Here is a 14,738-nt window from a genome sequence, read left to right as displayed (position 1 = left end):
GTGAGAGGCAGGCTAAGTAAGAGCTCTTGGGAAGGAGAAAATGGACTACTCTGAAGTGTTATAAAACTTTTGGCTATATTGCAAGTTAATATAAAAGGAAATTGACTTGATAGCCCAAGGAGGACAATGGCATATGATCCCAAGGATGTAGAGTCAATGCAGCACCAAAGTCCTGGGTGAAGTCTTGAAGCTCACATGAAATTATTCTGAAATCCTCATCCTCAGCCATTTGATCTAAGAATACAGTGTTTTCCTTAATACTCAATTTGGATTTAGGAAATTATACAACCCAGTTGTTACTTGGAGATTAACTTGTGGTTGTATGAATTGCTATTATGATTGAATAATTGGCAAAACTAAACTGGAAACAACTTGAATGCCACAACTTCCTTCAATGATTAAGTCACTTTTTGAATGTATTTCTTTAAGAACAGAAATTTCCAAAACAGTTTTGTGTGTTATTTATCCCAGTTGTATCTTAGGAAATCAAATTTCTGAAGTCAACACTATTCTATACATATCTCCATGATGTACAGTAAGTCCTATGCAGAAATGTCAAGGGGACTAATTTCTCTTTTTTTAATTACAATCTTTTCCTCCATTTGATAGCTACTTGGTTTTATAGCAGCTGACCATACTTAGTCTTGTGTTTTTGTAGCAATTTAATCTGTTCTTGGTGCTCATTTTGAGGACTAGTAGCAGATTTACTTATTAGGTAGTAAGCACGCTTGTCCATATTTTTAAGGACAGCTGAGAATTTAGGAAACGGAGCAAAAATAGCTCTGAAAATGATGGTCACAATCTAATTCACAAATCCAGGGTTCTGTGATTACCAGGATTAGCTGCCACAGTAAGCAATCTTTTTTTGGTCAAGGAAAAATGGAAAATTACAGAACATAGCTTGGCCACTGTCACAAAATGTCTGCCGCAGGAGACTCCCCTATTCAAACCATAACTGCTATAGTGAGCACAGGGCAAAGTGAATCATCCGTTTATGTCATGTCTGTTACGTAAGGTTGCTCCTAACCATCTTCTGTCCTCCAGGATGATTGATAGCCCTTCAGCCCATCTTCGTTCTTTTTACTGCTAAGCATACTTCTAAAGAAAGCACTAGACTACAGCTGCCCAGTTTTCAGAATAGCTATGTGACTAAGAGGCATTCTTGGAAATAAAAATAAGGCTAGAGATTGGCATTTGGCTTTACAGTCAGTCTGTCTGTCTTTATGTATGTATGTATGTATGTACCTACTTAATTAATTAATTTGTTTAACAAACAAACAAACAAACAAACAGAGCAGAGTTGGAAGGTACCTTGGAGGTCTTCTAGTCCAACCCCCTGCTTAGGCAGGAAAACCTACACTACTTCAGACAGATGGTTATCCAACATCTTAAACTGTTGTGAGCCGCTCCGAGTCTTACGAGAAGGGCGGCATACAAATCTAATATCTTCTTCTTTCTTCTTCTTCTTCTTCTTCTTCTTCTTCTTCTTCTTCTTCTTCTTCTTCTTCTTCTTCTTCTTCTTCTTCTCCTCCTCCTCCTCCTCCTTCTCCCTCTTCTTCTTCTCCCTCTTCTTCTCCCTCTTCTCCCTCTTCTCCCTCTTCTTCTTCTTCTTCTTCTTCTTCTTCTTCTTCTTCTTCTTCTTCTTCTTCTTCTTCTTCTTCTTCTTCTTCTTCTTCTTAATAACTTCCAGTGTTGGAGCATTCACAACTTCTGGAGGCAAGCTGTTCCACTGGTTAATTGTTCTAACTGTCAGGAAATTTTTCTTTAGTTCTAAGTTACTTCTCTCCTTCTTTTGTTTCCACCCATTGCTTCATGTTTTACCCTCAGGTTCTTTGGAGAATAGGTTGTTGACACCTTCTTCTTTGTGGCAACCCTTGAGACATTGGAACACTGCTATCATGCCTCCCCTGCTCTTTCTTTTCATTAAACTAGCCATGCCCAGTTCCTGCAACCATTCTTCATATGTGTTAGCCTCCAATCCCCTAATCATCTTTGTCGCTCTTCTCTGCACTTTTTCTAGAGTCTCAATATCCTTTTTGCATCGTGGCGACCAAAACTGAATGCAGTATTCCAAGTGTGCCCTGACCAAGGCCTTATAAAGTGGTATTAGATAATAGGGAAGCTGGTACCATTAAGCAGGAGTCAAACTAATCAAGAGGGTAACCTTGAGTATATGTTTATGGTGGCTCTGGTATTAAGTCCTGGCAACTAACTGGTATCCATAGACACCAGGCAGTGTATTATTACTATTTAGTTGTAAAATTTCTACTCCCCCTTTCCATTGGAAACTATCTTTGAGGTTATGGGGAGTACCATACAGTGTAACTTTTGTCATTGTCTGTCTGTTCCTCTTGCTGTGTGTGTGTGTGAGAGAGAGAAGGGGGGGGAGAGAATCCTCCTCTGATGAAGTGAAGCAATAATTTTCTGGGGCCTTTTTTTGACCTTGCTTTCTTTAGAAAAATGTCATCAGATTTGCCCTGAGCACGTTCCTCAACAAAGTTAGTTAAAACTGGATGCTATCTAAGCCTCCTTTACTCCTTTTGGAGCACAAGATTTTCCAACTCCCTATAACTAAGCCATCAGTTGGGAAGGAAGGACCAGTCCCTTAGTAATTGAAATGGTTTGTTTAACAGTACTGACCAATAGCTCCAGTTTGTATTTTGTTTTTGTTCATTTGGTGAAAAAAAAAATGCAAAAGGACCAACCAGGAGACTCAAGATTCAATCTAGTCTGTCACAAAATTATCATAATTTCTATAGCCTCGGTGCCTTGTCCTTGCAATCCTGCCTTTTTTGGAAATGTCTCAAATTGTTGACTCACATTCAACAAGTAATCCATGATCGTATGTAGGCCTGTTTTTCGGAAAGGCTGAAAAATGGTCATTTCCTGTTCTTTTGATGAAATGTTTAAGCTAGCATGATACAAAGAAAGGCAATACATCATCTGCTTGGTGCTGGCTTCATACAACCCCTGCACTGGTTGCCAATCAATTTCCAGTCACAATTCAAAGTGTTTTGTTTTGATCTATAAAGCCCTTCATGGCATCGGACCAGAATATCTCCGTGACTGCCTTCTGCCACACAAATCCCAGTGACCGGTTAGGTCCCACAGAGTTGGCCTTCTCTGGGTCCCGTTGACTAAACAATGTCGTCTGGCGGGTCCCAGGGGAAGAGCCTTCTCTGTGGCGGCCCCGACCCTCTGGAACCAGCTCCCCCGGGAGATTAGAATTGCCCCCACCCTCCTTGCCTTTCATAAACTCCTTAAAACCCACCTCTGCCATCAGGCATGGGGGAACTGAAATAACTTCCCCAGGCCTATATTGTTTAGGTATGGTGTGTTGTGTGCATGTTTTTAAATTATGGGTTTTTAGTTTAAATTATTAGATTTGTATTACATTGTTTTGCCACTATTGTTGTTAGCCGCCCCGAGTCTACGGAGAGGGGCGGCATACAAATTTAATTAATAAATAAATAATAACAACAACAACAACAACAACAATAATAATAATAATAAATGTCCACCATTTATTTATTGGTGGTTGGGACTCAGCAAGTGACCTTGCCTTTTTTAGCTAAAATTCTCTTTGAAACATTTTTCACGACATACAAAACAAACCAAAAAGCTAAAACTTCGTAAGCCTCCAATGTTGTGGGGACACAGTAGGGAAGGGCCAATCTTAAATTGGCACAGCTTTCACATGAGGAAAGGACCTAGCTCTAAATGAGATTTTTTTTGTACAATATTAATTTTCTGCTGCTTCCTTTAAGTTAAAATGGAGAGTTTTTGATGATAGCCAGAATGGAATGTGTTTGCAACCATAAAGAATGGGTGGGTCAGAATTACAGAGTTTAAATGGAATGATTGAAAAGTGCAGCTGAATAAACCATGAAATTCTCTTCACAGCTGATGGCTGAAAGTAATCAAACAGGTGGGAATTCTCAACCAGTCACAGTTCAATGTTTTTTGGAAACAAATATTTTGGAAAACACCAAAGTGAAAACCACTTCGGAATTGAAATGAGAATTAAATTACACATTTGAAAACGTGTGTGAGCAAAAAAAATCCTAATTTTGCTTCAAGTTCGTTTCCAAATTGCAGTAGACACAAGAACAGTTTTTCCCCGAACGCCATTACTCTACTAAACAAATAATTCCCTCAACACTGTCAGACTTTCTACTAAATCTGCACTTCTATTCTACTAGTTTTTCTCATCATTCCTATCACCCATTTCCTCCCATGTTGACTGTATGACTATAACTTGTTGCGTATATCCTAAGATTTTTATTAATATTGCTTCTTCATTGCTTATTTGACCCCTATGACAATCATTAAGTGTTGTACCACATGATTCTTGACAAATGTATATTTTATGTTATGTACGTTGAGAGCATATGCACCAAGACAAATTCCTTGTGTGTCCAATCACACTTGGCCAATAAAATTCTATTCTATTCTATTCTATTCTATTCTATTATGCCATTAGTAGCTTGTTTTTCATGCTTATCACGAAATAATGTAATACGATCTAAATTATAGCATATTTAGTAATATTTAGCATCACATATAATAGAAGACTTGTTCCAAAATTTCACTGTAGTTATACAATGAAATTAAATGCTAATGAATATCTCAGAAAACAGGGACTCTTAATTATTTACTATAGAAAAATGGGAGAGCCTTCTGTTTCTTCATAAAGAATCAATAACTGCCAAGGAAGATTTAAAAAAAAAAGATTTCTCAAAGCAAATCCTCTCCTCATAATCACTTTAAAAATAGAGAGAAACTACTTCTCTTACTTCTTGAAATGAACGTGAAATTCCACCTCTGCAGTTTTGTGATACGAGGAGATCTGTTTTCTCCACCTTAAACCCACCAAATATGAAAGAGAGAAGACAAGATAGAAACATAGAAGACTGACAGCAGAAAAAGACCTCATGGTCCATCTAGTCTGCCCTTATACTATTTCCTGTATTTTATCTTTACAATGGATATTTGTTTATCCCAGGCATATTTAAATTCAGTTACTGTGGATTTACCATGTCTGCTAGAAGTTTATTCCAAGGATCTACTACTCTTTCAGTAAAATAATATTTTCTCATGTTGCTTTTGATCTTTCCCCCAACTAACTTCAGATTGTGTCCCCTTGTTCTTGTGTTCAATTTCCTATTAAAAACACTTCCCTCCTGGACCTTATTTAACCCTTTAACATATTTAAATGTTTCGATCATGTCCCCCCTTTTCCTTCTGTCCTCCAGACTATACAGATTGAGTTCATTAAGTATTTCCTGATACGTTTTATGCTTAAGACCTTCCATATCGTGGGATGGGTTAATGCCATGACCTCCATGCTTTGGGAAACAGGATTACAGCTTCCATAGCAATTTCTTACCTGCAAGAACATGATGTTGGCTGAGGAAAACCACGCTTATAACTGTGACTCACTAAGATTAATACAACCAAGATCAATAATTTCAAGGCAGGACAGACATACTGTATATGCAATCCTCTGACTTGAGAAAAGTTGTACTGAGACCACAGGGTGTAGTACATTGTGTGCTTGTGACATTGCATGCGATAGTATAAATGCATAATTCATATTATTTGCATCACAACCTCATGATATCATTGAGGTTTGCAATGGAGACCCATGAGCAAGATCTTTTATCTGCAAGGGTTTACATTCGTTACCATCAGTATATTTCTGTAATTCCTATATGGTTCTCCTAACTGCAAAGATGTCTCTAACTTTGTTTTACAGAATGGTGTGCAATCTTTACATCAGTATGAAGCAGCAGCTTAGAAGATCAGAAGGAAGAACTATTTCAATGTCACTGTTGGGGAAGCAGTAACAGTCTATGACCTAGCGGTTTTCCACCTTTCTAAAGCCGTGACTCCTTAATACAGGTCCTCATGTTGTGGTGACTCCCAACCATAAGTCTAGTGCCAATTCTCTCACCATAGTTTTAAGCTGATTGGCAGGAAGGTCAGAAGACACCTCCACCGTAAATGCCTGGTTGGTTGGATTGTAAAAATATGTTCCAAGGCACCAGAATAGAAGCTTTAGTTCCTTAACACCATGGGAAACATGTCTTCCCATGGTCTTAGATGACCCCTGTTAAAAGGTTGTTTGACCCCCACCCCACTGGTTTATGCTGTTGTGCCTCTTATTGCTTCTGTGCTCTAGGAAACTGTGAAATATGTACACCACCAAGGCACATATCTCAATATTAATCACATGATTTGGATCAAGAAGTCTTTATATATGAAATAACCAAATGTGTTTGTTTTAGTAAATTTTTGATAATGTACAGTTTTTTTGTGAATTTAAATTGATTTCTTTCTACATTTTTAGAACCAACCTCATTTTTAATAAGGTTTAAAAGGAAAAAAAGGCTAGAATTCTTGTTTGTTTCCTTGCGATGTTTCCACAAGAACAGATGTTAGAGTGCTTGCCAAGTTTCAAAGAAAAAACAAAAACAACCCAATGTTTGATAGATGGAAAAAACCCACCCTGGGTTCATTCTCCAACATCTCTGTTATGGTTTGGAGAGATCTATTTTGAATATATGGTTGGAAGCTGACCAAGGAGAGATTCAACCTGGAAATAAGCAAGAACATTTTGACTGTGAGAGCGGTCAACCAGTGGAACGGCTTGCCTGCGAGGGTAGTGAATGCTCCAATGCTATAGACATTCAAAAAGAGATTGGACTGCCATTTGTCTGGAGTGGCATTGGGTTCCTGCACCAACAGGGGGTTGCACTAGATGACCTACAAGTTCCCTTCCAACTCTAACAATAAATAAAATAAATAAATTTATAATATGACTCAAAAACAGATAAGCTTATCTGGATTAATGCAGAAGATTTGATTTCATTATATCTGATTTTATTAAATACTTAATGTTATTAATACTTGCACAATAAGATATGTTTCCAAGATCTGCTGATTTCCCTCTAGCCGTGGAGAAATATAGCAGAGTCTTCATTAATGCTAATTTAAAAGCTGTAGGCTAAGGCAGTCTTTGAAGATCAACTAATACCGCCTGAGGAATAAAAACACTTCATTGGCTATGTATTTTAATTACAGCACAATCAAATATTTACTGAAAAGAACATACCTATACATTTCTTTCTCTTTAAAAATAGTCCCTACTGTGTCCAGCTTGTTGTATGGATGCAAAAATAACTTGTAGGAATGTCAAAGCTGAAAAGAGAATTCGTACCAGAGAAGATGGTTGATGAAAACCTCAATAAGGTAAGAATGAGGGCCCAGAGATGTTACAGCAATTCTGTTGTTAAGTCCAACCCATATTTGTCTCTACAATTTGGCTTTTGAGAAATCCTGGACTCTCATTCAGAGAGGAAAGCTTTTTCTATCACCGATGCTCTTTCCCATCACTTCATCACTAAACTGATACGTCAGCTTCTTCTTCACTTTCTTGACCTCTCCAGTCTTCCCGTAATTTCGTAATGCCCGGGCCATTTTCTGATAGGTCATTTTCTTGCGGTTGCCTTTCTGAATGCCCCAGCGATGAGCCAGTGCTTCTTTGTGCTTAGAGGAGAACTGGAATGTGCCTTTTTCCTTATCCACCCACCAGATGCTATCCTTCATATCTCCGCTCCGAAGCAGATCGAGAAGAAATTGGTACAATCGGATCTTCTTCTTACTACCTGTATGAAGAAATAGAAAAAGCAATGCGTGAGGGGCGATAGGAATATCAGAAGCCTCTTTATACACAACTGACAGTGGTTTGTAATGATTGCATTGTAACCAAGCACTATTCTTGCCATACGCTTCCAAATTAATGTAGGAATTCAAGCCATTTCAAAATGCTAGAGAATTTGTAATATGTTTGTGAGTGACATAGGGGAAGGTTTGGTAGGGAAGGTTTGCCTATTTGCCGATGACTCTAAAGTGTGCAATAGGGTTGATATTCCTGGAGGGGTCTTGAATACAAGAACAAGGCGACACAATCTGAAGTTAGTTGGGTGAAAGATCAAAAGCAAAGTGAGAAAATATTATTTCACTGAAAGAGTAGTAGATCCTTGGAACAAACTTCCAGCAGACGTGGTTGGTAAATCCACAGTAACTGAATTTAAACATGCCTGGGATAAACATATATCCATCCTAAGATAAAACACAGGAAATAGTATAAGAGCAGACTAGATGGACCATGAGGTCTTTTTCTGCCGTCAGTCTTCTATGTTTCTATGTTTCTAATTCCTGGAAGCCTCGCACTTGGGCAAATCGGCCATTAACAGGCATAGAGACATAAACAACCTCTATATATCATTCAAAAGAGGCATTCAAAAAGTCAAAAGACTTTTAGACCAAAACAATTCCTCCCAACAATCAACATCCAGATGAGCAGGGATTAACATCAGGATTAATATTAGATTAATAGTAGACCAACAATCAAGAAGCAAACCAAACCTAATTCAAGGAACTTCCAGACAAGCTAATAGTAAACAATAGTCAATCAAAGAACCATCAAGGCTACTCCCTCCAACACTTACAGGGCGAGCCACTAGTATATAAATGACAGCAAACATCACTCCCTACTAGTACTGATGATGTTTTCTAGCTTTCAAAACATCTGCATGAAAACAACCACACTAACCAATATATAAATGCCTGGATTTAAAATCCTTGTACATAATCATAATGAAGTTTGGTATTATCATAGCATTATATGTACATATAGTTATATTTTAAAAACTACAGTTTACGGCATATGGACAACCCTTTTCTGGCTGAGATGGCATCATTCCCATCTTTTCATCTTTTAAGGCCCATCACACATATGGTAACAATGCAATGATGTCCACAGAAATGGCAGGATAAGGTGTTTGGGTCGCAACTGGTGCACCAGGCGAACCTGGGCGAACGCCCCCCTCGCCACAGCTGAAAGATGTTTCTGTAATGTGAGCTGTGGATCGAGGAGGACGCCCAAGTTGCAGACCCTCTTTGAGGGGGTCAATGATTCTCCCCCCAGGGTAATGGACGGACAGATGGAATTGTCCTTGGGAGGCAAGACCCACAGTCTTGTCTGGGTTGAGTTTGAGAATGCGTTCATAGTAAGCTGGGAGATGAGTTGAAAGAAATACCATCAGGACATGCCCCTTAAAAATGGTTATCAAGGTGTCTTCAAACTTCTGGTAAGCAAAATGTGAGGATAAATCTGTAGTTTTCACTTGAAACCTAGATTAAGGAATTAAATTTGAGAGGCCGGGTGAATTAACGCCCAGCCAACATTTGCTGAAGGCGGGAACCAACTCGGCACCACCTATCAGCTGGGGTGATCCTGCGCGTTAGCGTGGGAGTACCCCATTCTGGGAAGCCGGGGGCAGAGTGAGCGCCCTTTATCAGGGCCTGCTCACCACCCTGGCTTCCCTTGCCCTCCCAGCTCTATGCATGGCAGACACCCACCCACCCTCCGCTCAATCCAGGGTGTTTTTTTAAAAGATTGCCTGGTTTGGGGCCGAGTAGGAATTTTTTGCCATCTTATAGCATTTGCTATGGATTGTTTTTTCGCCTACTCCATCCTGGATGAGTGAAATGGATTTGTGGTTACGGGATGCATCTGTAGGTAAAAAGGTTTTGATTAAACAATTGGATGTATATATACTTGGTCACTATATGGCAGAAACGGGGCGGAAAGCGTATCAGTAGCAACTGTGTGATCCCCTTTGGGCATCTTTTGTAAGATGATTGACACCCTTGTTGCACAGCTCATGTTTCCTCACCGGATGGAGCGGTGTGAAGGGGGTGCCCTTGGGGCTCACCTACGTCATTTCTGGTTTCGGGTCATGCAGGGTGAGCCCTCCCACATGCTGGGTGTGGCTTTACGGGCTGGGTGTAGGCGGGGTATGCCTCACCCTGACCAGGCATGGAGTTATGCCCATTTAATTGCCCAAGCATGTTTGTGTTCAGGAAACTCTGCCCCATTTAACGACTCCTGCAGGTCTTTCTGTTAATATTTAATAAAGTGAACCATTTTACCCAGCTTGGTGTCGGAATGTTCATTTCCCGTCCCATGAAAGAAGTATTTTCTTTTAGAAATATTTGAAAAGTAGCTTGATGGAAAAACAATCAGAGGTGATCAAAGACCACAACTAGCTGGATTCCACCAGTTGGTTGGAGAAAAAAAGAAAGGCCAAAGAAAACCTGGCACCAAATTTTTCAGAAAGACCTGAAAGGGATCATTCTTACATGGAAGGATGTGGAGACTGTAGTTGCGGATCAAGAACTGTGGAATATGTTTGTATGCTTAGTTTGTATGGGGTTCACTTCCAGCTTCGGCCATTTTGTTGGCCTCATGGCATCGGCCATTTTAGGCCTGCAGCTCAGACCATCCTGAAGTCAGATTTGGAGTCGGGAATCAGGGGTGAGGAGATACTGGTTCCCTCTGGGATCGGAGGAGGGGACTTGGCTGGGCTACAGCCTTCCCCTTGGGGTTATTTCCCCATTCGGCCTTCTTAGGCCGGGGTTTTGGGAGAGGTGGGTGGCCTTACAGGCCCGGTAGTCTTGATCCTTTAGGCCCCAATTCGCTGTGCGGCCTGCTAGGCCTTAGGCAGGCCTGCACTCTTGGGGCCTCACAGGTCAAAGTTTTCTTGAAAATTTTCCCTTACTTTTGCTTAGCACAGGATGTCAAAAAACAACAAGATAGCCATGAGAGAAAACTTAATAAAGACAGGGAAGAGTTAAAGCAAGTGATGTCAGAGAAGCAATGATATAACAGGAAATAAGAAGAAAAAGTTAGGGTAAAATATAGAATCCAGCTTCTGTTGCTAACCTGATTCTCCATTCATAATCCCAGGAGTGGGTTCCCCAACCTCAGTCTCTCCATCTGATACTTCCAAGGGTGGACTCTGCCTCTCTAGATCTTCTTCATCAGAACTGCGCTGATGAGAGGGATACACACACATGCGAGGCACAAAGGTAACCTGTTCAGAGATATGAGTTTGTTAGATAAGTCATATAAGGGGAAGGTGTGCCAAGAGTGAAGATGGATAAAGTAGCTTTGCTTTCAAACATCCCCTAAGTCAGTGTTTCCCAACCTTGGCAACTTGAAGATATCTGGACTTCAACTCCCAGAATTCCCCAGCCAGCGAATGTCAAGGTTGGGAAACACTGCCCTAAGTAGTTGCACATTTGTGTCTGCCTTATCAGGCCATTTCATAGGAAGATGGAAAAGGACAGGCTACCATTGGAGGAAAAATCCAAATATACTGGTTTTGTTTGTCATTAGGTTACAGAATCAAACCTCTCTGCTTCCTCCCAGGTACAGGAAATACGCATCAAAACTTATCAAATCTGAAGCAAAAGAGGTAAGAAGGGGCACGTTGAGAAGGTACAAAAAGGCTCTTGGTTTGTAACTTATTCTAGCAGTCAGATTTACGGACTTCTGGGGTTTTTCTGTTGATGTAGAAGTTGTTCCAAAATATATCAGTAAAGAATGTGCAATTAAGTTGCTTCAGGGGTACAGTGACGGGTGGTTAATGACTTGGCAGATTAACTGGAGATGACTACAGTGGAACGGAGCTGGGATTGAGTAATATTGTGTGTACATTTCCTGACAGCTCTTCAGGGGTAAAACTACTGACCTTAACCACAGAGTCACCTTGAGCTCTTTATAGTTAAACTGCAGCTTAAATGGAGGCATTAGATTGCCTCCACTTAAATTAAATTCAGAACAAAGATCCATCAAACCCAAATGTCCAAAGCCCCCAAACTTTACCCTTAAACTGTCCACTGTTGACCTCACCCGATTCCTAAGAGGTCAGTAAGAGGAGTGCATAAAAGCTGGCTTATGTTCCTATTCTAATGTTCCCTTCTATCAGTACCCATCTCATGTATATATACATCGTTGTATCTATGTATATTACCAATACATTAATTGGTAATATTATTTGACAAAATAATATTACTTGACAAAATAAATAAATCATATGAAACAGCTAAAGAAGACCTATGGAAAGCAAGGTTTAAGATCTATAAAATATCCAGAGAGGAGTGACTGAGGCACATTTTTACTACAGTGGAAATCAGAGTTGTTTCCTACTGGTTCTAACCAGTTCTTTAGAACCGTTAGTAAAACGGTAATGATGTCATGGAGCTGGTTGTGGTTCGTGGGTGCCGCCATCTTGGATTTTGCTTCTGTACATGTGAAGAAGCTGTTTTTTAATTGCTGCAGGAGTGCGTATGCGCATGCCCCCAGCACAATCCTAAGCGAATCGGCAGCAAAATGATCGACAACCCCCCCCCCACACACACTGGTGGAAATTCAGTGACGGTTTGGAAACTCTTCCAGTGGTGACATTCTGGAAAAATTTGGGAAGAAGTGAAACATTTTCATTTATGCTAGTGAGTTGTCTCCGTGAGTTTTGCATGGAGAATTAACTGCCCCTAGTATTAAACTGTTGGGGGAGAATGAGAAGGAAAGAGCAGACATGGTGATCCTCAATTTAGGACGATGGAATCTCTATTCAGATCTTAATTAATTTTTTTTTAAGTGTGGTTTTAAGTGTGGAACACCAAGTCCCCAGTCTACTTTGGGTAGATAAAAGGTACTTTGGGGCGGCAATTCACCTCCAGGGGAAATCCAGTTTAAAACATTCTATGGCTTTTTGGTCCCATATAGAGATCATCCAGAAGTTGGTAGCCCAGATATGGTATGCCTAGTTTGGGATTCTGCTAATAAACCACCTTTAATGGCAGGATATTTTTCCTAATGTTAAACCAGAAAAAATGCTTCTGCCTATTCTCTGCATATTTGAACAAACCTTGCTATTCGGATTGTCTAGGAATTAATGTATTGCCTCTATTCTACTATTCCAAGTGTTGAATGTGCGATATTAATGCTATTTGACACAGAGTGAGCATTTTTGAAAGAGAACAAGAAATATATTAGCTATAGTGAGTGGCTATAGCTGCTTGGTTATGTCCAGTGAAGAGCTACCAAAATTTTTACTTCCACACTGTGGGCGTGGCTTATGTAGGACGCCCTACATTTTCTTTCAACATCTTTCAGTGCAAACTGGTTTCTCTGGGGTGGAGCTCCATTTTCGCTACCTCACTGCCTTCCCCCCATCTGGGCAGTAGCCCACCCCTGGTTACACCCAACACTGACCATTAAGAGTCAACATCTAGACCAACAGTGGTGTTCCCTATACAGGTGACACAAAACAAGAATGAAGAAAAAATAAGGGTGCTTTCTGTTTCCTCCTACACGATTATGGGGATGGATAACATTTTAAATGTATTGGCTGCCCAATTCCAACTCCTTTACGTTACAAAGAAGAGAAGACAAAGAATAAGCAACTCTATTCCTCTCTTTCATTCATGGTTACTAAGAATGTCTCTCCTTGGGCTGGTAGCTGCTCAGGAGAGTATTTTTATTGCAACCCTGGTAAGGAATAGCACATTAAAAATAAACTGTTCCCTGGGTCTCACTCTGTTGATTCCACCTGCTATTTCTGGATTAAAAGAAACACACAACCCCCCTCCCCCATCAAAATTGATAATAATATAACTTCAAACGATGCGTTTAATTGCATGGATAATTTAGCCCTTCTGTTAACAGCCTGGAAAAGGTGTATCTGCTTTTTGAAATAATAAACAAAAATGATATATTTTTACTAGTCTCTTTTTCTCTTAAATTGGTCTTTGTGGTGGAATTAATTTGTCCTAGTTGTATTAAACTAAATGTTATAAAATAGGAATAATCCTTGCATATCCAGTTATCTGCCTGGAACAATGATGGCGAACCTTATTTTCTTTGGGTGCTGAAAGAGCATGGGCATGCATTATCACGTATGCGCGAGTGCCCAGACACCTAGTTCAATGCCTGGGGAGGGTGAAAACAGGTTTCCTCGTTCCCCGGAGGCCCTATGGTGGCCGGAAACAGCCTATTTCCCAACTTCTGGTGGGCCAAGTAGGCTCGTGTTTCGCCCTCCCCAGGCTCCAAAAGCTTCCTTGGAGCCAGGGAGGCTCTGTGCAAGCCAAAAATCAGCTAGCCAGGAAACTTATGCACATTGGAGCTAAGCTAGGGCAACGGCTCGCGTGTCAGCAGATATGGCTCCACGTGCCACCTGGGGCATCCGTGCCATAGGTTCGCCATCACTGGCCTAGAAAAATATCTATATTTGGATTATCTGGGTTTGGATTTGTACCTGATGGTTGTGGTTGAGTCCAAGATGTGTGATGGGGATCCCAGGGTCGAGAACGTGCATCTGTTCTATTTCCATGTGCCGGTAGAGCTGCTGGAGTTGTGGCGGCTGTACACTTTGGAGCTCTGCAAAATGATTGTCTCCAAAGCTCTCAAATTCAGTGTGCAGATGATGGGGATGATATTCCCAGTAGTGGTCTGATGGAGTTAAAAGCAGTTCACCTGGTAACACAGAATTTAAAACATACACACACACAGTGTTCATCTCTGCACAACAGAAAGAGGATGGCTAAATCTACCAAGTTCATATTCACACCATATGAAGATTAGATCCCATGTGGAATATATGGAATTTGAATGATGTTCTAATATCTAGGGCAGGAGGGTTTGTTTGGGTTTTCTTTGGCAGAATTCAACTGGACATTCAACAAATTCCACTTGGATAGTTCATTGTTTGTTACTCATTATGATGTCTTTAATAGCATCATTGGACCAGAGTATCTCCGGAACCACCTGCTACCGCACGAATCCCAGTGACCAATAAGGTCCCATAGAGTTGGCCTTCTCC

At 40.4% G+C, this 14,738-nt stretch overlaps 1 protein-coding gene across 2 annotated transcripts in view; it reads right to left on the bottom strand.

The window, feature by feature from the left end:
• Window positions 1–6,863: 6,863 nt before the first annotated feature.
• The window catches only part of SPI1 (Spi-1 proto-oncogene), a 39,576-nt gene continuing 31,701 nt past the window's right edge, over window positions 6,864–14,738 (bottom strand). The window contains exons 3-5 of one of the 2 annotated variants that reach the window (XM_070734743.1): window positions 14,175–14,392; window positions 10,796–10,946; window positions 6,864–7,670 (exon numbers count right to left, since the gene is read on the bottom strand). In XM_070734743.1, the coding sequence (XP_070590844.1) occupies window positions 7,354–7,670; window positions 10,796–10,946; window positions 14,175–14,392 (686 nt within the window). In that variant the 3' untranslated portion in view covers window positions 6,864–7,353. The remainder of the gene's footprint in view (window positions 7,671–10,795; window positions 10,947–14,174; window positions 14,393–14,738) is intronic. The other variant, XM_070734752.1, reaches the window with a different exon arrangement.

This window comes from Erythrolamprus reginae, chromosome 1 (genome assembly GCF_031021105.1).
Source record: "Erythrolamprus reginae isolate rEryReg1 chromosome 1, rEryReg1.hap1, whole genome shotgun sequence".
NCBI classification, from domain to species: domain Eukaryota; kingdom Metazoa; phylum Chordata; class Lepidosauria; order Squamata; family Dipsadidae; genus Erythrolamprus; species Erythrolamprus reginae.
This window is presented reverse-complemented; position numbering and strand designations above follow the sequence as displayed.